Source organism: Ambystoma mexicanum, chromosome 2q (assembly GCF_040938575.1).
Source record: "Ambystoma mexicanum isolate Mex_15411 chromosome 2q, UKY_AmexF1_1, whole genome shotgun sequence".
Lineage (NCBI taxonomy): Eukaryota > Metazoa > Chordata > Amphibia > Caudata > Ambystomatidae > Ambystoma > Ambystoma mexicanum.
The window spans coordinates 1,136,678,112-1,136,702,957 of NC_090924.1; the positions used below are offsets into that span (position 1 = coordinate 1,136,678,112).

Below are 24,846 nucleotides of genomic sequence, written 5' to 3' on the forward strand. Positions count from 1 at the left end.
AGAAATGTAGGCAGAGAAAAATGCCTGCTTACCTACAGGTTCTCTTATTTAACAAAACACATGGAAGATCGCTTAGATCCAGCAATCAGGATCTGCTGCTGATTCCTAGATGTAGGCCCGAAAAGGCCTCAAAGGGAGCCTTTTACATTGCTGCTTCCGGGCCTGGAATGACCTTCCTCTGGAGTTAAGGGGCATTGATTCAACTGATGTCTTCAAAAGAAAATTGAAGACGTTTGTTTGCCCAAGGTGATCTGCCTCTGCTCTACTACTCCTCTCTACTCTGTCCATGCTTGAGGAGCTCTTTTTATGTCTTGTTGCGCCCTTAAACCTATGGGCCCATGGCCTGCGCAATATACATTTATTAAAGTAAAGTAAAAGAAGCCTAAAAGAGGCCGGGGGGTGGGGGAGAGAGTCAAACCCCATGGTACTTGGGAACATTGTGATAAACATTGTGAATTGTGCAAGCCTCAAATAGGCCACGGGAAGAAACATACCCCAGGCACTGAAATGTTCAAGCATGAGAAAGGCCAGGGGAAGGCAGTCATTCTCCACCTCTCCGTGGTGTTTGTGAACATTGTGAAGAGTCTAAGAAAGGTCCGGGGAAGGGAGTCACCCCCCTTGTATTTTTGAATATTGTAAAAAGTTGGAACTTTGCTTTAATTCGGAACTGAGACTTTTCAATCTGGAACTTTTCGTTCCAGAACTGCAATCTGGAGAAGGGATTAATTCCCACAGGAAATAGTATGTTCATACTACTGGCAAGGTGGACCGCTCTACAGAAGAAGGAAGCCATTCATTTGTATTAAGAAAACGTACCAACCTTTTTAGTTGAGTTAAAAGTGTAAGGGATGGAAATAGGCTTTTGACACAGGACAAGGCTTTTGACACAGGACAGTGGACTATATACTTTCAACGGACCTCCTGACGGAGTCCGTGTTTAGTTGAGGCAGGGAACCCCCTCTTAGCATTAGGGATAGTTAGGGTTTTTCCTCCTTTATTTTCACCAAATTAAGATGTATGACCACAATAATGCCACCTGCGTATCAGTCTCCTCCATCCACACCCTTACATGGGTTTAGAAATTGTAAGAAAAAAGTATTCTACTTATAATGTAAGAGTAGAAAGGTATAAATATTATTGCCCATATGCTAGGCCTTCATGCATTTCAACTGAGTAGGCACCGATTCTGTGGGTTCTCATTCTTACCCAGGGTGGCTTCAATGCTTCATAGAGCTACCGGATGGTGTTCATTATGTTTTCTGGTATGCAGAAATTAATGATATCCCATTGTGTTCAATCTTCCATACATCCACACTTATGTTTCCTCTACTACCCTTGTCTGGAGGTTCTAAAGGCCCTTCATTTCATTCTCTCTCATGGATATCCTGTTCTTTGCTTCTGAAAGTATCCACATCAATGCCAGAATGGACTGGCTAATGTGTTAGGCTCAAATAGGATGGCAGTTTGTATAGTTGGCACCTAAATTCCTGCAAGACCCGAGTGGGTGGTATCGGTTTATTGCACTTTAAAGTGTTTGTTACTAGATTTGCCCGATTGCTTGACATTGTGGTCTTCCACTTAAATAGGACTAGTACTACATTCGCTTAGCTTATGGAGGATGCAAATGTAACTTGGCTCCCACGCAGGGTGATGTGGATGATACTTCATGTTATGTACACTGGAGTGGCCTGAGGTATAGGTACTGCATGCATTGTGAGCTAGACCAGTGTTAGAAGTGTAAAAAAGAACAAGTTACTTTCTTACCTTGTAACGTTCTTTCGATGGAATGTTCCTCCGACGTATTCCTTATCTTTGATGTTACCCATTCCAGCTTGCTGGCCTCGGAATTTTTTTTCAGTAGAGGGCGCTGCGCGTTGACGTCCCTCGAATCCGTGTCCCTCGACAGCCTCCGTATCGGCGCCGACATCATTGAGCGTATAAATAGACTTGCGCAGTGTCTGTTGCTCAGTTCCGTTTTGAAGCTTAAAAATTACTTTGCATGAATTGGTTATTATCCTTGAAGGAGCGTAAACTGCAACTACAAGGAAAGTTTTACTGCGGGGATGGATGGGAGGGGCAATAAGGAATACGTCGGAGGAACATCCCATCGAAAGAACATTACAAGGTAAGAAAGTAACTTGTTCTTCGAAGGGATTGTGTCCTCCGACGTATTCTTTATCTTTGATAGACTCCCATAGCAGTAGTGTAAAAAAGAGGTGGGAGTAAAAAATGAAATATTTCCGTTTAAGAATGCACAGAATGCAACACAGCTTTCCCAAATCTTGTTTCCTGACTACAGGAGGAATCCAGGCTGTAAAATTAGTAAAGGTATGTGCGGACGACCATGTGGCAGCCGCACATATGTCTCTAATTGGAACCCCTCTTTGGAGAGCCGAAAAGGCTGCGATACCCCTGGTTGAATGAGCCCTAAGATGTTGAGGGGGCTCTTTTCCTGCTAATTTGTAGCATTCTAGAATGGTTAAAATGATCCACCTTGAAATGGTCTGTTTCGTGATTGGCAATCCTAATTTGTGCCCTGCGTATTCTACAAACAATTGGTCTGCTTGCCTTATCCTAGCAAGTCTGCTAATATAAAAACTCAAGGCACGCCTTGGATCCAGCCTGTGTAACCTTTCTTCCTCTTTCCCTGGGTGGGGAGGAGGATAGAACGAAGGTAAGGTTATTTTCTGAGTAACGTGGAATTCAGAGACCACCTTTGGGAGAAAATTAGGCTTCACTTGTAAAACAACCTTGTCTTTATGAAAGATTGTATGAGGAGGTTTGCAAGATAGAGTTTGTAATTCGCTCACTCTTCTGGCAGATGATATAGCCACAAGAAAGACTGTTTCAAGAGTGAGAAATCTTAATGAACAGGAATGAAGTAGTTCAAAAGGAGTACCCATCAGACATTTTAAGACTAGATTTGGGTCCCACAATGGAACTTGAAAAGGTTTTGGGGGATAAACATTAGTTAACGTCTTCAGAAATTGGATTACCAAGGGTAATTTGAAATATGAAGGCTCCTCAGCAGTACGCTTAAAGATTGACAGCGCTGCAAGATAGCTCTTGATTGTACCAAATTGAAGACCTAAATTTGCTAAGTAAAGCAAGAATGATAACACCATTGGTGTATTGCATGAAAAGGGTTCAATATTCTTTTCTCTACACCAGCTGCAAAATTTGTTCCAACGGCAGCGGTATAAAGTTTTTGTTGCTGGCCTTCTGGCCAAAAGCAACACCTCCATGACGTCATGCGGGGGATCCCAATCCTTGTATCTCAACCTTTCAGAAATCAAGCGTGAAGGTTGAGGGTTCTGATGTCTGGATGGAGAACCTGACCTCCCTTCTGCGAGATAAGGTCCTCTCTTTGCAGAAGACGAATTTGAGGACAGATGGACATGTCCAGAAGGTCCGGGTACCACCTTCTACTGGCCCAATCCGGGGCAATTAGGATCATGGCTTTCCGGATCCTTCTCAACCTCTTGATCATTTGAGGAATGACAGGGACTGGAGGAAACGTGTACAGGAGTGGGAACTCCCAGTCCACTACGAACGCGTCCCCTAGAGCTCCTCTCAGGGGAAATTCCCTTGAACAAAACTGATCGCCTTCCTGTTGATGCTGGTGGCAAACAGATCCACCTGAGGGGTTCCTCAAAGGGCAAAGATCTCTTGAAGGACTTCCTGAGCTAGCTCCCACTCGTGGAAAACTGTGCTCTGCCTGCTCAGAGCATCCGCCGTCCAGTTCTTCTCTCCGGCTAGATGAACAGCCAATTCCCTCTTGAATTGCCCAAAACCAGACCTGCATTGCCTCTCTGCACAGTGGCAGTGACCCTACGCCTCCTCTTTTGTTGAGTTAGTACATGGCCACTTTGTTGTCCGTCATTATCAGGACTTTCTTTCCCTGTACTGATGGCAGAAAAGCTTTCAGCGCTAGTCTGATTGCTCTCAGCTCTAACAGGTTGATGTATAGTCTGGACTCTGATTGAGACCAACGACCGCTGAAGGTCAAGTCTTTGGCATGGGCTCCCCACCCCGTGAGTGAGGCATCCGTGACTACTGTTATCTCCGGCCATGGTTGCCAAAACTGTTTTCCTTTCAAGATGTTCTCCCGACAGGCCCACCATTGAAGGTCTCGAGCTACTCTGTCCGGGACTTAAAGGAGATCTGACATTCTTCCTGAGAATTGCGACCATTGGGTTCTTAGTGCCCACTGGAGGGATCTCATTCTCAGGCGAGCCTCTGGCACTAGGAAGATGCAGGATGCCATGAGGCCTAGCAACCTCAAAACGTCGAAGGCTGGTAAACGTTGGGCATTTTGAAACTTGGTGACCATCTGTAGAATATCTTGAGCCCTCACCTCTGGTGGCGAGGCTTTTCCCAGGGAAGTGTCCAGGACTGCTCCAATGAACTGGAGTCTCTGTGATGGTATCATTTGTGACTTCTTTAAATTGAGGGAGAAGCCCAGCTTGTGAAGGAAGTGGCAGACATAATCTAGCTGGATCTGAGCTTGTTCCGAAGATGCTGCTCTGATCAACCAGTCGTCCAGGTAGGGGTAGACGTGAATCCCTTCCCTCCTTATACTTGCAGCCACAACCGCCATTAGCTTGGTAAAGACCGTCGGGGCGGAGGTCAGCCCAAATGGCAGTACTCGAAATTGATGGTGAGAGTTGCCAATTGCGAACCTCAGGTATTTCCTGTGTTTGAGATGAATTGTCACATGGAAATAAGCATCCTGAAGGCCTAGAGATACCAACCAGTCCTGAAGCTGGAGGGCCTGAAGGATCTGATAAAGAGTTACCATCTTGAACTTGTCTTTCCTGAGGAATTTGTTCAATTCTCGCAGGTCCAAGATGGGTCTCAGTCCTCCGTCCTCCTTTGGTACTAGGAAGTAGGAGGAATACCAACCTTTGTTCCTCTCCGCTATGGGTACCGGTTCTATGGAACCCTTCTCTAGCAGGTCTACAATCTTCTGCATAAGGAGCGGGTCTGGAAACTTCAAAGAGTTGTTCCCTGGTGGATGACTCTGAGGAATGTGTAGGAAGGGCAGGGAGTAACCTTGGGCAACTGTCTCCAATGCCCAAGCATCTGACGTAATAGCCTGCCATTCTGCCAGATGTTGAGTTAACCTGCCCCCTTCTGGTGTCTTGTGAGGAGAGACCTCAGAGGGGTTTAGAAGCGGCTGACGCAGATGCCAAAGGTAAAGTGGCTCCTGCTGTGGTTTTTGTACCTTTTCCCCATCCACGACGGGTAAATCATCTATGGCCCCTTTGAGCCGGCTGTCCTCTGCCTTTTCCGAATGAGGAGTAAAAGCGAAATGACCTACCCCTCCAGGAAGTTCCTGAGGGGCGATTTGGAGTCTGCCAGATTGCAGCCCCAAGGGATTTCGCTGCTGCCTTGGATGTCTGTAATTTCTCCAGGCTGTCATCAGCCTTCTTCACAAATAAAGAAGTGCCGTCAAAGGGCAGGTTCAGAAGTCTGGCCTGTACATCTGGAGAAAACCAGACTTCCGCAACCACGCAAATCTACGGATTGTGCTACTTGCCGCCATGGCCCTTCTGATGCTGTCAGCAGAATCAATGCCTGTTTGGAGGGACTCGCACATTGCATCCCTGATGATGTTTAAGAATGCATCCCTTTCTTCTCCTTCTGAAAGACAGTCAGCCGCAGACGAAGCACACTCCCAAAGTGTGTGGCTGAATCTTGCTAGCGTGCAAGTGGCGTTAATTGACTTAAGCACCATGCTACATGCCGAAAATACTTCTTTTGACATGGCATCAAATCTTTTATCATCCCTATCCTCTGGAATAGTAGGGTATGCTGACCTACTGTTAGATGAAGTTGTTGCCTGTACAACTAAACTCTCTGGAGTTGCATGCTTGCTCAGATATTCAGGATTTGACGCTGATACCCTGTATTTAGCAGAAAGCTTTTTATTTACTGCAGGGATAACTTCAGGAGTTTCCCAATTTGCAGAATTGTAGAGAAGTATGAAAGGGAACCACAGGATCCTGCTGTGGACCTTTATCTAAAATATCAGTAAGGTCATCCTGCTGAAAAGAAGGTGTAGGTGTAGACCACCCCATGAATTCAATTATTCTGGCCATCAGAATCCTATAAAGGGTCTCAGCATGCAACCGATTTATGCGTCGAAGGACCCTCCGACAAAGGCGTCGATGACGCAGATTTATGAGTCGAAGAAACCTTCGACGATGGCGTCGATGATGCGGTCTTACTGTTTTTACTCAAGGGTTCATGACGCTCTCGAGTAGTTTCTTTCGCCGGGTTCAACGACACGTGGCGTTTTGATCTTTCGGGTCTTTCACCCAGGGTATCACCTTTAGACGTCTCTGAGGGGGTCGAGGCCGCTTTCTCGAAGACGCTAAGCATTTTTTAATGGCATTCCTCCCACTTAACTGGAGAGCTGTGTTTCGTGGGGCAGGTGACCCTTTCTGGGGAGGTAGAGGAAGAACAAGAAGAGGGAGATCTACGACGCCTCTTCTTGGAGTGTTTTGATCTCGAAGACTGATGAGAACCGCTTTGAGATCTTGAACGGGAATGTTTCTTTTGTCGACAAGGAGACGAATGTCTCGACTCAGCCGAAGAAACTTTCGAGGGAGTAGACATTTTAAAGCTCTTACCTCTATCTAACTTCCCCTTATGCTCCTTCAAGGCTTTCGCCGTCATGGACATACAGTCCTCGCATTCCGAACAGTGATGCTCCGACCCGAGGCACCACAAACAGATCCTATTAGGATCCGTTAACGACATTTTCTTCCCACAGTCACAACATTTTTTTTAAACCGGACCGTGGAGTTGATGGTTCAGAGGTAGAAGCCATCGTATTAAGATAATAATCTTCGAACAATAAAAAGATTTTTCTTGAAGAAAGGAACTGAGTGTCACGTTTCCGAGGCCCACAAAGCGCAGAAAAACAGAACTGAACAACGGACGCTGCGCGAGTCTATTTATACGCACGATGACGCCGGCGCCGATACGGAGGCTGTCGATGGACACTTACTCGAGGGACGTCGATGCGCAGTGCTCTCTACTGAAAAAAACTTTCCGAGGCCAGCAAGCTGGAATGGGTAACATCAAAGATAAGGAATACATCGGAGGACACAATCCCTTCGAAATAAGAAATTGGAAATGGAACTTTAATCCGGGCCAAAAAAGGGGAAGGCAGGAGCATGATGCAATTTAAGTTATGGAGTTGCGGCCGGGGCTGTTTGACAACCAAGTGGGTGGAATATCCCCGCAGCCTTCCATAAAGTATAGTGATCAGGGGTTGCGGGGGACACCCACGCAGCCCCCGTATTTTTTTTTTTTTAAACGGAAGGTTGCAGGGTTATTCCCCGCAGCTCCCGCTCACTATACCATAAAGTATACCATAAAGTATAGTGAGCGGGGGTTGCAGGCGACACCCACGCAGCCCCCATATTTATTTTTTTTAAACGGAAGGATGCGGGGGTGTGCCCCGCAACCCCCACTCACTATACGATGAAGTATAGTGAGCAGGGCGATGCGGGGGACACCCCGCAGCCCCCATTTTTTTTATACAATGCTACCCCCAAAGGTTCAAACTTTTGGTGTTCGAACCTTTGGTGGTAGCATTTGTAGAACTTTTGGTCAATGCAACCATTTATTTTCGGTAATTTCGTCCTATACCTCCACAAGAGATGGTTTATTTAAAAGAGGCTAAATAGTGGCTGTCTAACAAGTGTTGTTGACAACTTAGTTACCAACAAGGTGAATGTGAAACCCACAATTTTAAGAAGACAAACATGAAATGGGTAGATGATTAACTTTTTAAGGCACCCTAGTTCCACCCTCGGGTATCTCAGGATGGCGTCCCCCTCTCCGTAGAATGAATCTTAACCTCTGGCATTGTTCTAGGCCACCCTCCAGACCATCGTTCTTCACCTGCCAAGCCATTACAGAAAGGTGAAAGGCCATATGCAAATCAGGCTTGGTCCCAAAAGGGGCAATCCAGCCCCAACTGATTGGTCTCATCCCTTCTGCACGAGACCACAAGCATCCCCAGACATGTTTCAACCTCCTAGTGCATCATCAATGAGGAGTAGCTTGGGCCTCGAGGCACAGCAGGCACAGGACCCACATCTGGGCATGCCCGTCCCTCTCGGGGTGACTATAGCAAAACAAAAGAGGTGATGGATGGAAGGTTTAGAATTAATCCTAAACTCTGGCATTGCTCTGGGCAACCCTCCAGAGCATCGTTCTTCACTTGACAAGCTATTGTAAATGGGGAAAAACCATATGCAAATCATGCATGTTCTCACCCCAAAAGGGGCAGTCCAGCCCCAACTGCTAGGCGACATCCCTTCTGCCCAGACATGTTTCGGCCTTGTTGGGCCTCATAAGTGAGTAACCTTCCATCTGTGCGTGCGTGCCTGTGTGTGTACATTTCTTACAAATTGAACAATCATTACCATGGAATGTGTGCTCCCTTGCGCTCTTCTAGTGCCATCAGCTCATTTTACATATCTTGACAGTAGATTTTCAGATAAGGAATACTAAGATTTATGACAACAGTCCTGACATTTCTTTTTATCTTTCACATGTATCTTTTAGAAAACATATGTTTTAGTTATATATATTTTGGCAGTAAAATAGTAAATTCATTAAAAGTACTCCATCAAATGTATTTAATATAGGTATTCAAATCTTAACAATGTGGGGGCTACCTTACCAATGCATCTCTCCTGCAAGGTTTTTAGCGTTGCTGATAAGGCAGAGGGAACATCCATTCCTTTGTGGTCATCGTGGAAGGCTTCATTGTCAGCCTCCACCTCCATGGCGGAGCGCGCATTGGTGACCACATCTTCCAGGGTACTACTTTCTTCTTCCTCAAAGTCATCAGGGTACTCGCTTAGATCAGCATCATCGTTCAAGTCTAGGAAGTAAGGCAATGCAGACCAGATTTTAGCACTGACTGAGTAAAATGTCAATTAATTCTTTAACCCTCCCCATTTTCCCTTCTATTCCAATACTGGGTATTGGTTAGTACGATCTGATATGAACTCTGTTATTATTGTGGTCTAGTAGTACGCACACTTTTTTTTTTAGATAAAGGATTAAGGACACAGGAGGCGTATTACTCAGTAAAGCTAAATAGGTTGTGGGTGCAGGGCAGAAAATGCAGCTCTGGCACAAAAAGCTGCTACAGTGTATCAGGAGAAAAGTAGTGTCCTAATAAGTGTACACTACCGTCCCCTGGTAAAGGCCAGAATTTAATTTGTGCTGTACAAAAATAATAGTAATAAACAGTGTTTTTTTATACAGAATAATGAGCTCAACGCGTTTCGGGAGCAGAGTCCCTTCGTCAGGGGCAGAAAATCTTAGGTAAGTAGCAGTAAGTCTTCATACTTCATGTTTTATATATCTTTAAAGTAAGTAAATCAACAAAGTTCCTTTAGTTTAGGGATTTATTACAAAGTCAATGAAAGTCATCAAATATAGTGTAGACTGTTGTAAGTGCAATACAACATCACCTCAGTCGTTCATCGAGGATTATGGAGGTGGTCTATTCTTCGAGTTGTGAATGTTGTCTTCTTTATAGGCTGAGCAGAGATTCTCCATCTAGTATCATATATACATATAGAGTTTGTAATATCGATTCATCATCTTTATAGTGACCGTCTTCTATTGATTAGTTATCATCTGAGGTGCCTACCTTACAATGGAAGACACTTAAATGGTACTGGGTCCCCCGGGGGCATCTTAGTCATCTGTAGCGGGTCACATATAGTTTTCTGTGGGTATATACAATATCCTGTCAGCTATTGTTTTAAAAGTGGGTGAATAACCCAAACAAAGTATAAACTTGTTCACTTATTTAAAGAGGTGAGTGACTACTCACATAATGGTTGTATCATTTAGAATGGAAGAAGGATGTTTTATATAGAAGTGGAATGTGGATTCCTATCAGATCCTGCAGCAGAACCTGGTATGGATGGATAGTTTTTTTTATTTTTTTTTATTTGTTTTTATTGAGTTTTGTCTACAAAAGTAGACATTACACATGTACAAAAGAAGATACACAGAAAATACACAGAAAGAAATACAATCTTAATACCATAAAAGAAATATTACATTTTATCAATTATACAGAAGATAAAAATAATTAAACAATCATTCTATCTGTCCCAAGAAAACACATAAGAATGCATGCAGCCGCAAAATCAATTTTACCAAATTTCCCCACATAAGCATGAGCCAGAACAGGTCAGTCAATAGCACTTTGCCCAGGTAGCGCAGCCGCGGCTTCCCAAAAGCAGTGCAGGTCAGAATGATAGGTTTTATTGTTTCTACAATATTGGACTTAGAAAACCTACAACTTTTATGAGTTATTGACTTATCCCACTTTGACCTCCTTTCCAAGGTTGCAAACTGATTTAGGCAGAAACGCAAGTAAATGTCACAGATATTTGGGCAAGGGAATAAAGACAAATACATGAGGTTGATCCCTCGCTTTCTTCTAAACCTTGCGTACTCTCTGTAAAGCGCTCGATTGCCCAATAATTCATGGATAGATTTTAGTTGGATCTCCATAATGGGATCAATTCAATTTAAAATAGTAATGAAAAAAAGGTAAAAAGTAATAGATTGGAGCAGATTTCCTGCATACCAACGTGTCCGCGAGCAGTTTTCAATGGGGGCTAGCACGCCGATTTTTCAAAATGGGCGCTCTATGTGCTATGTCATTGCGCACGGGGGGATGTCACGTTTGTGTTGTTTTTATGTTTATCCACAACGCTGCACCAGCGGCTATGCAATATCTCTGTAGAGTGCATCACGAGCGGACGTGATCTTAGTATATATTCTGCCATCTATCTCCCCATACCACTTGGATTCTTCCTTGCACCTATAATGGTTTCTAAATGTGTAAATGTGGCCAATCATTTCAGCCAACAATCCAGGTTTTTCACTGGTGACGATAACAGAGCAGGGACCTGTCCGATGACTGGGAAAGAGGAAACCCGCTCGGCGAAGCCAAAGCAAGGATATGGCGCGCGATTGAGGATGCAAGAGCGAGCCTACCGCTGCGCAGCCAAGCCACCGAGGGCAGGACCCCAAAGGAAGAAGCAGTACAGAAGCCCCACTCTACTCCCAGGACAGACTGGAGACTGTGACATTTCCCAAAGGTAGGGAAAGGGTCAGGCTGGCTGGTGGGATAGCAAAATAAATTTAAAAACTGGAACGAACTGTACGAAATATCCTTTGTGGAACAGTACATGGCAGGATAGTGCACCATGTCTGTTCAATTGGACATTGAGTGAAGTAGGGCCAGAGGGCGCACAAAAGCAGCACACCAGGGTCTGGCACCCATGCGAAGTTGGGCGAACCCCGTAAAAGCAGCACACATGGTTCAAGGACCCACAGAAGTCCAAAGAAATACACAGTCAAGGGACTGGGGCCCACTGCAAGTCAGGGAGATCCTAAGATAATATAAAGGGGTCTTTGGGAAACACAAAAGAGAAACAAGCTACAGAACAAGTCGGGAGATCCTGAGACAGCCCAGTGGGGTCTGGGACCCACATAAGAGAGAACGAGAGGTGCAAGAAGCTAAAACAAAGGGCTGAGGACCCATTTCCAAAAGAAGAGACATTTTCTAGAATTCTAAGATCTACAGTCAAGTCTGGCAGGTGTAAGGAAAACATGGTATTGAGATAAGACAGACACAAGTGACCACAGTTCAAGGGTGTTTATTGAACTTTGACAAAAGTGTGATAAATGCCTATCTAAATCTAAAGATGGGAGCAAGCTACAACCACCAAATAATAAAGAAGGCAGTCCTAGTGGAGTCTTGTCAACATGAAAGGGCCTATACTAACAAAAATCTATTGGCAATCCCTACCGCCCATTACAAATAGTGTGGGATAATGGTCATGAAAAATAAAGAAGTGTTCACAAAATGATAAGTCAGGATATGAAGGGCGTTACCCCTCCCCCATGTTTTCAGCATGGGACAAGGCGGTTCACCCAAGTATAGCACACTCTCAGGCTTCTTCGGCACAAGGACACAGTTGCATTACCAACATCAAGGCCTCTGTGCCAAAGTCTCTTAAGATACCAAAGTGTCTCGATTCAGAGGGCCTGATGTACCAAAAGAAACGAAAGGTTCCTTTACTAAGACTGAATTCAGGTGAGTTACTCTTCACCCTGGATCCCCCTCAGCCAGGCTCAGATCCTTTTCTCAAATGCTTATAGAATATCTTTTCTCTGGTGACTCGCGGTTCAACCCGGTTCCCCCCTCAGCCGGGCTCAGATCCCTTTTCCACAATTAGTCTCCCTCAGCCGGGCTCTGACCAATTTCAGTTCGTATTAGCTATCGAAGACTTTCGAATGTGCAGAGGGTTTAGCATGACCCATTACAGGACCACTTTCATTTCACAATTCAACAATTTTACACTCTCAGTTGGATACCTAACAGAGACCTTTAAATGATCACCAACGTGAAGCCAGACTACTCTGTATATGGTATCCATCTTGGTTTCAAAAGTCCAGTCACTCCTTAGACATTCAATTATATTTGCGTCGTTCATCACACATGCCTCATACTCTTCTTTGCAGATTTCTTCATACAATGTTGCCGCTCGCAACCTTGGTTCTAACACAGACTGGTCTGCTATCAGTCTCTCTGACTCACCGGCTGTGCTGACTTTACTGGTGCTGCTTTGTTGTGGGAGCCAAGGACAGTAATCACTCCTCCCTGCCTTGGCTATTGATGCAGGAGGGTCCTGTGCATCTTCGACATACACTGCACTTTTCTTCGCCCACATGTATACAAACAAAATATATATTTAATGGCGAATTGTTCCCCCTCTTCTTTCACCATGTAATATCAAGTCTGAGTTACTGTCCTGCCAGACTTGACTGTAGGTCTTCTTACAACAAAAACACAGTTTCCAAATATTAGAAAGGAGGGCGGGGGCCTCACTTTCCCTATTCTTTCTCCAGTTCAACAATTTAGTTTCAAATCTAGTTCATTTTCCTGCCAGACAAGTATCAGGGGGGAGTCTCTTACCCTGTTTTTTCTCCAGCTCACAAATGTAGTGTCAAGTCTGCTTCCCTATCCTGCCAGACTTGACTGTAGATCTTAGAATTCGTGGGTCCCAGACCTCTGTGGGCTGTCTCGGGATCTCCTCAATTTGTTCTGAAGCTTGTTTCTCTTTTGTGTGGGTCCCAGACCACTTTGATTATCTCTGGATTTCGCAGACTTGCTCTGGGCCCCAGCTCCTTGACTCCGTGCTTCTTCAGACTTGTGTGGGTCCTTGACTCCTGTGTGCTGCTTTTGCAGGGCTGCCTAACTTTGTATGGGACCCGGACATTGGTGTGCTGCTTTTGTGGGCCCTCTGCCCCTGCTTCACTCAATGTCCAATTGAACAGACCTGGTGTACTCTCCTGCCACATAGGATATTGTGTGAAGTCCATTCCAGTTTTTACAGTTCTTTCCCTATTCCTTTATGCCTCTCAGATTATTGGCAAGTATCTCTTTAATCTATTTGACCCCCCCGCCCCTGTTCCACCAGCTGGCCCAGGCATTTCCCTACCTTTGGAAAATGTTGTTGCGTTCTCTGACCTGTTCTGGGAGTAGAGCAGGGTTTCTGTACTGCTTCCGCGTTCGGCGTCCTGCCCTTGGCAGCTCTGCAGCAGTAGGCTTGCTCTCGCATTCTCGGCTGCGCGCCTTCTCCTTGCTTTGGCTTTCCCAGTCATATTTCCTCTTTCCCCGATACCCAGACAGACCCCTGCTCCATGGAGCTACTGGAGACACTCATCCCTCTTCATCAGCATCTCATTCTCTTCTCCTTGGGTCTCTCACCACAGAACCGGTGTGTGGTTCCGAGCTCCTCCACAACTGGCTTGACAGGTACAAAGTCCTTCCTTGATTTTTATCACCGGGGCTACCTCTAGTAGACTGTACCGCGTATGTTGGTTTCGCTGTGGGCTTTTGCCTCCTTGCCTGATCTTCTTCGTGTCAGTGATGTATGCTCTCCACCTGGGTAAACCTCACTCTTCCTCGTCCCAGTATGATCTGTATGAATGAAGTCCTCTACTCTACAGAGATGAGGCGTAGGGGACTACAAAAAAACTGAGTGGGGTGAGAGGAAAGAGCGGACAGAAATGTAGAGTGTGAATACCACGTTCTCCACAGGCTATCGTCACTGGTCCCAGAGGGCTTCCCTCCCCATGAAATCCACCCACTGAGTACCACCCTCAGGGGAACCATCGGGTAGCGGCCTCACCTCACTGGGAACAGGCTTCCACCATTGGAGCAGTGACAATACCCTGGGATTCGTCACATAGCTCATGCACAATCTTTGCACAAATGTTATTTGTTTCCATGTATCCTTCAATAATAAACACTACACACTTACTACCACAACATTTCTGTTCCTGACATGCACTACTTTCCTGAGAGCGATCTCACCACATGCACCCATGTGCCTCTGGATCTGTGAGGGATTCCAGCATTTCCTACATAGAAACAGGTTGCCACATTTGCAACAGTTTGGTTATTTACGGACACACGTTTATGTCCCAACCTCAAAAAAACGGTTTTGGGAAGGGGTGAAAGAAGGATATGTAGGAATGCGATGGGGTGGGGGGGGGGCGTGTCCAGCAGCCATGCGGTGAGCAGCGGTCCTTTGAAGCTCCCGCTAGATCCTTCATTAATTGCCTGATAAAATACATACTTTGGCACTAAATTCATGCAGCGGAACAAGCCTGCGAGAGATTGACCCCGCAAGTGCAGGGCTCCAATATTGGAGTGTTCTGAAAAGTCGCCCGAGAAGAATAGCCTCTGGGAACCAATGTGGTAGCCCCCAAGTGACTGTGAGCAGAGGGTGAGCCAGAGTGCACTCCCGAGCGGCACTGATGAGCTATGGCGGTGGAGAGAGGGGCTCCCCAGAGAGTTGTGGAAGCGTCCCCCGCAGATGGTATACTACGAGTGTGTGCTGACTCGGGGAAGCTGCCAAGACCTAGAGAGCTTGAGGCAGACCTGGCCCAGAGTCGAGTTGAAGCGAAGAGGCTTTGGATACCGGCAGAGAGAGGAGAAGGCACTCTAGCGGCGGGGAACAAGGGAGCAACTTCGTTGTGAGAACGGGCCTGCTCTCACTGGGCTGCAGAAGGGAAGGTACACTGCGGGGACTGTTGGCGGGTGCCCTTCCCTGTCTGGATGTCAGGTTAGGCGGATCATCATTCTCAGCCCTGGCCCCAACCCTGTGGAACTCGCTCCCACCCCACATCCGCCTAACCGAGGATTTACAGCCTTCCGCAAACTACCGAAAACCTAGCTCTTCCCCTAAAACCCACCGGTTTCCAAACTAGCATCATCACAATAACACCGACCCAACAAACTACCCGAACCCAAAAAATAAACAGCTAAATGACAGCTAAATAAACTCGAATGTAAACTAGAAAGACACACAGAACTAAACGAGTAATGTAGATCAAACAGTGAAGTGGATAATAGGAATAAATCATTAGGAAAGTAAGGAGATCCGAACCGATGAAATGGACATAATGAATAAGGAGGGAACGTAGCGAATGTCATAGATGAAATAGTTAGAATGGATGAAGCGTATAGAACAGATGAATACACTAAGTGGAAGGGTGCATGAGTGGAAGAACAGACGACTAGAAAGATCAAATGAGTATGGAGATCGGATGAAATAAATGAACATACTAAAACCAATGAGTGTGCAGAGTGGTTGGGTGTGTAGAGCGGACGAGCGTGTAGAGTTGACGAGTACGTGTAGAGTTGACGAGTACGCAAATACAGAGAAGCGAACAGAACACAGGAGGGCGTAGAACTGATGACTATACTAAACGGACAAACGTATAGACTGGATGAATGTTTGGCCAGACGAACGTGTAAGAGCGAACGAGCATGTAGAGAGGATGAGCGTGGGGAGCGGATGAACGTGGAGAGCGGAGGAGCGTGGAGAGCGGAGGAGCGTGGAGAGCGGAGGAGCGTGGAGAGCGGAGGAGCGTGGAGAGCGGAGGAGCGTGGAGAGCGGAGGAGCGTGGAGAGCGGAGAAGCGTGGAGAGCGGCTGAGTGTGGAGAGCGGCTGAGTGTGGAGAGCGGCTGAGTGTGGAGAGCGGCTGAGTGTGGAGAGCGGCTGAGTGTTGTGGAACGGACGAGTACGTAGAGCGGACGAGTGCATAGAACGGACGAATACGTAGAACGGACGAATACGTAGAACGGACGTATACGTAGAACGGACGAATACGTAGAACGGACGAATCTGCAGAGCGGATCAATAGGTGGAGCCGATGATTGTGTGGAACAGATGAGTGTATGGAGCAGATGAATACATAGAGCGGATGAGTGTGTGGAACGGATGGATACATAGAGCAGACGAGTATTATTGTCAAGCGGACAAGTAGTATGTTGTACAGATGAGTGGGTGCGCCGGACGAGTGTTGTGGACCGGACGAGTGTTGTGGACCGGACGAGTGTTGTGGACCGGACGAGTGTTGTGGACCGGACGAGTGTTGTGGACCGGACGAGTGTTGTGGACCGGACGAGTGTTGTGGACCGGACGAGTGTTGTGGACCGGACGAGCGTGTAGACCGGACGAGTGTATGTGGAGCGGACGAGTGTATGTGGAGCGGACGAGTGTATGTGGAGCGGACGAGTGTATGTGGAGCGGACGAGTGTATGTGGAGCGGACGAGTGTATGTGGAGCGGACGAGTGTATGTGGAGCGGACGAGTGTATGTGGAGCGGATGAGTGTATGTGGAGCGGATGAGTGTGTGGAACTGATGAGTGTGTGGAACTGATGAGTGTGTGGAGCGGATGAACACATGGAACGAATGAGTGTATGGAACGGATGGGTGTGTAGAGCGGATGAGTATGCTGAACGGATGAGTACGCTGAACGGATGAATAGTACATAGAACGGATGAGTATGTTGAGCGGACGAGTGTGTGGACCAGATGAGTGTGTAGATCAGATGAGCGTACAGAACGAATGTGTATACAGAGCGGACGAGTATACAGAGCGGTTGAGTGTGTAGGTAGACATGAGTACAGGCGCAGGGTAGACTGGAGTGCATGCGCGAAGAGGACATGAGTGCATGCGTATGGAACACTTGAGAGCATGCGTGGGGCACACTTGAGATTGAAGGATCGACTAGCACACGCAAGGTGAACCAGAGTGCGCGAGTGTGTCGAGCAGACATGAGTGTGTAGGGCAATCTTGAACGCCTGAAATGAACAAAAATGCATAGAACGGACCTGACCACACAGAACTGCGTGACGTACATAATAGGCTTTTGAATCACAGGGAACATCTGAAAGAGCATACAGCATACCACACCGCACGCTTACTCTCTCCTTTACACCACCACTCAACTAGAACACAGAGATACTATGACACCATTCGGTATAACTGTTCTCATATCAACATCTGCCGCTCACTCCCCATCACTCTAAGTAAACATTGCTGGTTTCACACCCCCTAGCCAGGCGTTCTCCTCAGGCCTAATGCCGCCACACTCGGTCTGGATAACTCCGGCCAGAGCAAACACATACTCCTGATCTCTCAACCACCACACCTACCGCTAAGAAGCAGCTACCACATGAACTCCGCACCAGCTGCACACATACCTGGTGCGCACACGCACCTTTGGACTCGCTCTACCCTCTCTACTGAACTGAACTTCGGTTCCCAAGGGCGTTCAACCTACCAGCGCCTTCAAACCATCCCAATGGTATATAAGGCGCTATATAAATGCAAAATAACATAACATAACATAACTTGCTCGGTAGGTGTGGTGACCGGCAGGAACCCTCAGGCGCTGCTGGAAAGATAAAGTGCAGCACCCACACTCCGGACCAAGTACTTTGCTGGAGCAACATGGGAGTGAAACAGCTCCTTGGAAGCTGTGTGACTGGAACCAGTGGTGGAGCCTTTGGCGAAGCTAATGGCAAGTTAAATTGGAGGGCATTCTGGAGTGCGCACCTCTGAGATCCTACATTGAGCGCCACAGTGGGAGTAGCAGAGTTAATACCTTCTCCATGGTCTATGAGTGGAGAGGCCTGAGAGCACCTTTGCTGGCCTTTCGCAGAGTATTGCGCATCATAAGTGCGGGCCCTAAGCGGAGCAGCTAGAGAAGTGAGATCTGTGAGACAGTGCAGAGCGACACCTGGCCGAAGGGAGTGTGGCAGAGACTGCCTAGGGGTGTGCAATAGTTCCCTCGGCTGCTACCCAGTTGCAGGGAGAGTTGCTGTGAGGAGGGGGCTGCGCCAACTCGAACGGATAGCTGACGTATCTGCAGAGGGGTGGACTCTGAAGGGGAGAGTAGGTTTCAGCGGGTCATTGAGCCTTGCCCTAGCTGCTCAAGGGAGAAAGTGCAGGAGCGAGAGGGGGGGGGGGGGCACGAGACCACCCTTGCTCATTCAGTTGGGTGACGGCTTGCAGAGGCGGCTGAATCGGACGGCCCAAGGTGGACTGGTGCAGGAGCTCTGTTCTGCCGGTCCTCTGGGGGTGCCTGAAACTACTTACTGATGCCGAGCAAACACGGCAGAGACAAGGCCAGGCAAACTGTCATGGAGGCTTTCACCCAGAAGGATGGTGGTAGGGCAATTCAGCCACGGCCGCAAAATAGTAGTGAGCCTGCCGCCACGCCAATGAGTCATCAGGGGGATGAGAGGATACTGGCAGCAGTTGCAACACTACAGGCATCCCTGAAACATAAGATCGAGATGAGGAGAATAAAGCTAATATCGCTGGGAACCAATCTGAACTTGCCACACTGACGGAGAAGGTCCGGGAGTTGGAACGTCGCGCAGAGGATGCTGAAGGCAGAGCAAGGTGGAATAATGTACGGATCTTTGGGCTGCTCAAAGGAGAGGAGGGATGGGATCCTACTTCCTATGTAGAGAACTTGCTATTACAGTAGGTTGGCCCAGGAACATTGTCACAGGGATTCGCAGTAGAGCGGGCACAGGTTCCTGGCCAAGAGACTGCTAATTGCCAGGTTCCTAAATTACTAAGTCAGAGAGACGACACTGGCCTTCTCTAGGGAGGCCAGGGTGATTGAGCGAGCGTTCTCAAAGCTTACTATTTACCCAGATTACACACAGCTGGTGCAAAGGTGAAGGGTGGCACTTGGACCTACTAAGGAGAGGCTCAGTCGAGCAAATCTCTGATATATGCTTATTTACCATACAAAGTTGAAGGTGCTGCAAACTGGACACTAGGGAGGCGAATTCATGGATGGACTTGTTGGGGATAGCTCAACTGCCAGCAAGAAGAAATTATGTACCATGAAGATACCGGAACTGCAAGTACTGTTGATTCATAGGGCATAAAGATGAATGAGTTGCGGGAGCCGGCATTAGACATGTTAGGCCGCTACCTTTGTTCTCTTAGTTTCTGGGGGTCGGCTGCCTGCCGCATCTGTGGCTTACACGCTACTAAGGACAGTGACCTTTTAGGTGCCAGTTAGAGGGTACTGCTGCTGTGCGTGACCCGGAAGAAGGGAGGGGCTATGCGGGAAACAGTTAGACCTGGATATGCCTAGAGCTATTGGGTCGTTATGTTTAGAGGGATGGGTGGGGGGGCAGTTGTTAGAGGGTGAGTTTTGTTTTTTGGTCGGAGGGATGCGGGGGGAGTTCATTTGTTTGAGGATGGAGTTCAGCTTCCAGTTGGGGATCACCTTGGAGTAGGTATATGGTACCCACTGCTGTTTGACGCCTGAGAAGTTGAGAGGGAGAGTGCGGAAAGCAGGTTTGGCCTGGAGACATAGGCAGTTATGTAGATGGAAGCTGGAGGAGGGAGGTTGGAAGGGGGCCTGGAGGGTTCTTGGGATGCTGGGTTGGGTATGGGCATCTGCTTGTACAGAAGGTCCAGTTGGTGGAGAGGGGGAATCCTGGGTGTGAACTGGTGCAAGGAGTGGCAGTGTTGTGGGTGTGGTTATGGGTGTTGGAAGGAGGTGCAAACAGGGCGAAAGAGGGTCCCTGGGAAGAGGCTTGGCTCGAGGTTGATGGGGTATGAATAGCAAAGTGCGGGTGGCCACATGAAATGTCCGTGATTGGAATGGCTTTATTAAATGGCTGAGAGGGTTATCATACTTGCGAAGGAAGAGGGCTGGAATTGCCCTAATATAGGAGATGCCCCGCACGTAAGAAAGACGGACTGTACTTGCCACGAAGTGGGGTGGGCAAATGTACGGCTCACCCTACTCTGCATTTGCATGCAGAGTGCTGGTGTGGATAGCACTGACTGTCCCATTTAGGCACCTGGAAACAAAGAGTGATGACGAAGGTAGGATGGCGCTGGTCCTGGGACTTCTATAGGGCAGGGAATTGTGCATCATGAATATGTATGCCCCCAACCACGCAGCCACATCCTTCTTTACCTCGCTTTACTTGAGGTTGTCGCCGTTCAGGCATGCCCAGTGGATCTGGGGAGGGAATTTTAATTGCACCCTCGATGCATCGGTGGAAAGGTCAGATAATACGTTTAGGAAACCCGCTCCCCCAGCAAGAGCTTTGAAGAAATAGGGAGATCTGGAACTGATAGATGTATGGTGAGCTACCCATGAGACGGAACATTCCTATTCACATTGTTGCACACTCGTATATACTACGTTTTCACATGACTTGAAGTACTGTGGGAATTCACAGCCGCAGAGCATCAGTCCAGGATTCTCTCTGATCACACTCCACTGATGGTCACGTGTAGAGGAAGGTCAGGTAGATCACTGATTCACACCTAGCGGCTTTAGTCGGAGGCACTGCTGGATGTCACCTTTTGGGAAAATCTAGGAGGGGTGATAGTTAATTTCCTTGACACTAATACGGGCAGTGTAGACGAGATGGGCACCCTGTGGTGTGGGAGGACTTCAAGGTGGTTGTGCGAGGGGAGGCGACTGGTAAGATGAGAGGGCTTTGGGGGGAGCTATTAAGACTCCCTCGCATGTATTGAGGTGGACATTGGAGGGATGGAACATGGGGAGGATCGAAGGTGGAATCTGATGACCTGACGGCATTACGACAGATGCTTTGCACTCTGGTATCGCCCAGGTAAATTTGACTTTGCAGAGTATACTTGGAAACTACATGTGGAACGGGATAAACCTGGGCGGCTTCTGACATGGCTGTGCATCAAAGAAGATAAAATAACAAGTTACTTATCCCTGGTAACGTTCTTTCGACTGGATGTTCCTCCCACGTATTCCTCATTTCTTGATATCTTCAATATCCAGCTTCAGCAACTTGGGAACATTCAGCAGAGGATGCTGTTCGTTGATGCGGTCGACTCAATGTCGTTCGAGAGCCTCTGTCTTGAGGATGATGTCATCGTAGGTATATATTAGCACACGCAGCGCACGTTGGCTTCAGTTCTGTTTTTTCGTGTCATTCTTAATTACAACTACCCGCATTAACTTGGATTAGACCATACTGGACTCTGAAGGAGCGTAAACTGCAATAACATGGTAATTCTACTGTGGGGTAGGCTGGGAGGAGGAATGAAGAATAAGTGGGAGGAACATCCAGTCGAAAGAAAATCGAAAGAACGTTACAAGGGGTAAGTAACTTTTTTTTCAAATGGATTGTGTCCTCCCACGTATTCCTCATCTTTTGATAAACTCTGCAGTGTTTGTTTTGGAGGCGGGAGTAAGAATGTTGTAATCAATGGTTGTCCTGAACAGAATGAAGGATAGCTTTCCCAGAGCTTCCATCCTGACGTAAGGTGGAATCAAAGCAGTAATGCGTTGTAAAAGTGTGAATTGTAGACCAAGTGGCTGCCTCACAAATGTCTATTATAGTGACACCTCTTTGCAGAGCAGAAGAAGTAGCCATGCCCCTAGTGGATTGGCCTCTCCAGCCTTCCGGGGGATTTTCCCCAGCCAGCCTATAGCATTCGGTAATAGCCAAAATAATCCATCTGGACAATGGTCTGTTTGGTTACAGCCTGTCCCAACCTATGACCAGTGTATCCTATAAACAGTTGGTCATCCAGGCGAAATTTTGACATCCTTGAAATGTACAAACTCGGAGCCCTTCGTGGGTCGAGTCTGTGTAGACTCTCCTCTTCCTTGCCAGGATGAGGTGGAGGATAGAAAGTAGGTAAAACTATCTTTTGTCCCAGAAGAAAATCTGATATGACCTTAGGTAGGAATGAAGGTTTGACCCGAAGGACGACCTTATGAAAGACAGTAAAAGGTGGTTTTGAAGATAGTGCCTGTAACTCGCCCTACGGCTGATGTTAGCGCTGCCGACAAGATGGTTATGAATGTTACTAGTCTCAAGGGACATGAATGAAGCGGTTCAAATGGTGCACACATGAGAACCTTTAAAACAAGATTAAGGTTCCAAACTGGAACCTGGAACACATTAGTGAGTCCCTTTAGAAATTGTATCACCAAAGGTATTTTAAAATATGACGTTTCCTCAGATGCGCGCTTGAAGATGGAATGCACCGCCAAATAACCTTTAATGTCTTGAGCCCTCAGCACAGGTGGCAAGGTCTTTCCCAAGTATGTATCCAGTACCACCCCGTTGAACTGGAGATTTTGATATGTGGGACTTCTTGTAATTGAGGGAGAAGCACAGTCTGTGGAGAGATTGGCAGGTCACGCTGAGATGATCCAGGACTTGTTTGGGAGAATGCGCCCTGATCACCCAATCGTCCAGGTAGGGGTAGACGTGAATCCCCCCCTCTCCTGAGACCCGCTGCCACCACTGCTATCAGTTTGGTGAAAACCTTTGGGCGGAGGTCAGCCCGAACGGCAGAACTCGAAACTGATAATGAGAACCGCCAACAGCGAACCTGAGGTGCTTTCTGTGCTTGGGATGGATTGGTACATGAAAATAAGCATCCTGAAGTTCCAATGAAACCATTCAATCTTGGAGCTGGAGGGCCTGAAGGATCTGAGAAAGTGTGACCATCCTGAACATGTCCTTATTGAGGAACTTGTTCAAGTATCTCAAGTCCAGTCCTCCGTCCTTCTTGGGGATCAGGAAATATGGAGAATACCATCCTTTGTTCCTCTCTGTTACAGGCACTGGCTCTATAGCACCTTTCTCTAGCAGGGTCAAAATGTCCTGCACAAGGAATGGATCTGGAACCTTTAATGAATGGCTCTCTGGTGGATGATTCCGAGGTCTCTGAATGAAGGGGAGGCAGTAATGTTGGGCTATGGTTTGTAATGCCCAAGCATCTGAAGTAATACCCTGCCATTCTTTCAGATGCTGAGAAAGTCTGCCTCCCACTGGGGTGTCATGAGTCAAGACCTCAGTGAGGTTTTGAGGTGGCCTTGAGCAGTGGCTGATGGTAAAGATGCCACTGCTTGGGTGGGCTTTGCACCTCTCTCTCATCCACCATGAGGGAATCTTCTTTGGCCTCTTTGACCAACCATTCCTCTTGCTCTTCCAATCTTCCAACTGAGGAGTAGTAGCGAAACTATCTACCCCCTCCAAGACGTTCCACTGGAGTGAAAAGGCAGAGGCTGCCTAATAGCGGCACCTAGAGACTTGGCTGCCGTCTTCAGGGTCTGCGCTTCTCAAGGCTTTCGGCGGCCAAAAAGATGAGACCCATCAAACGGCATATTAAGGAGTCTAGACTGCATGTTCGGTGCAAATCCAGACTTCCTCAACCAGGCAAATCTGCATGACTGAAGAGACTCACACATGGACGCTTTGCTATCTTTTACAATGGCCAAGAGGCCGTCTCTTTCCTCCCCTTCGGGAGTATGTTCAGCCGCCATGGATATACAGTTGCATAGAGTGTAAGTGAATTTCGCAAGGGCACATGTAGAGTTGGCTGATTTGAGAGTCATTCTCCCAGCAGAAAAGGCTTTCCTTAACCAGGCGTCTATAGATTTATCATCCCGATCTGATGGGATGGTCGGATAGGCAGCCTGCTTGGAGGTAGCGGTTGCTGCTTGCTCCACCAGACATTCTGGGGTAGGATGTTTTTAAAGTAGCTGGGGTCACTACTTGATGGGAGATATTTCTTTGTCAAATTTTTATTGACTGCCGGATTTGATTCTGTTTTTTTTCAATTAGCACTTAATCTCTTTTGTAGAGTGACATGAAAGGGTAGGATAGGATCCCTTTGAGGACCTTTGTCCAGGATATCCGTGAGGTCCTCCTGTTAGAATGGGAAGGCAATCCTGCTCCATCCCAGATAATCAACTACGTTGGTCATTAATTGTCTGTAAGAGGCATCTGCATGCTCATCTCAACTCTGGTGAAGTGTCCACTCCACTGGCCGTCTGCCCATTTTCATGCAGGTCCTGTAACCTAGATTCTTCTGATATGAAGCTATTAGGGACATTTTGAGTGCCATACTGCAGGGTTTGTACGATCTGACTAAAAACAAAAGGTCCGACCGTACAAAAAGACCGGAAAATGCTACCACCAAAGGTTTGAACACCAAAAGTTCGAACCTTTGGTGGTAGCATTGTAGGTAAGTACAAAAATTTAAAAAAAGACTACGGGGGTGTCCCCCGCAACACCCCGGTCAGTATACTTTACAGGTTTCCAGCCAGATGCCGATGGAGTCTCTGATGTAGGTGGCATGAATGACGTCGATGGCACCGGTGGCGTCGATGTCTTCAACGTCGACTTGTCCTTGGACTTTGTCTGTGACGGACTTCGATGGCTCGAAGGATTCCTCAATGACTTTTATCGTGTTGAGGCCTCGATGAGAATCTAGCCTTCATCCCGGGCTTGTGGGATTTGGCTCAAGCCCTTTCCTTACCGGCTTCAGAAGGCGCGATAGAAGTATGGCCTACTTGCTCCGAGGGTTTCTGTCTCTCTAAATTTTGAGCATTTCCCGCCTGAACGATTCCCATTCAGCTGGAAT

At 47.3% G+C, this 24,846-nt stretch overlaps 1 protein-coding gene across 3 annotated transcripts in view; it reads right to left on the reverse strand.

Moving 5' to 3' along the window:
- Positions 1 to 24,846, reverse strand: part of LOC138569993 (uncharacterized) — a 132,096-nt gene that overhangs the window by 52,476 nt on the left and 54,774 nt on the right. For all 3 annotated transcript variants that reach the window (XM_069648505.1, XM_069648507.1, XM_069648506.1), the window contains one exon: positions 8,708 to 8,911. In XM_069648505.1, the coding sequence (XP_069504606.1) occupies positions 8,708 to 8,911 (204 nt within the window). The remainder of the gene's footprint in view (positions 1 to 8,707; positions 8,912 to 24,846) is intronic.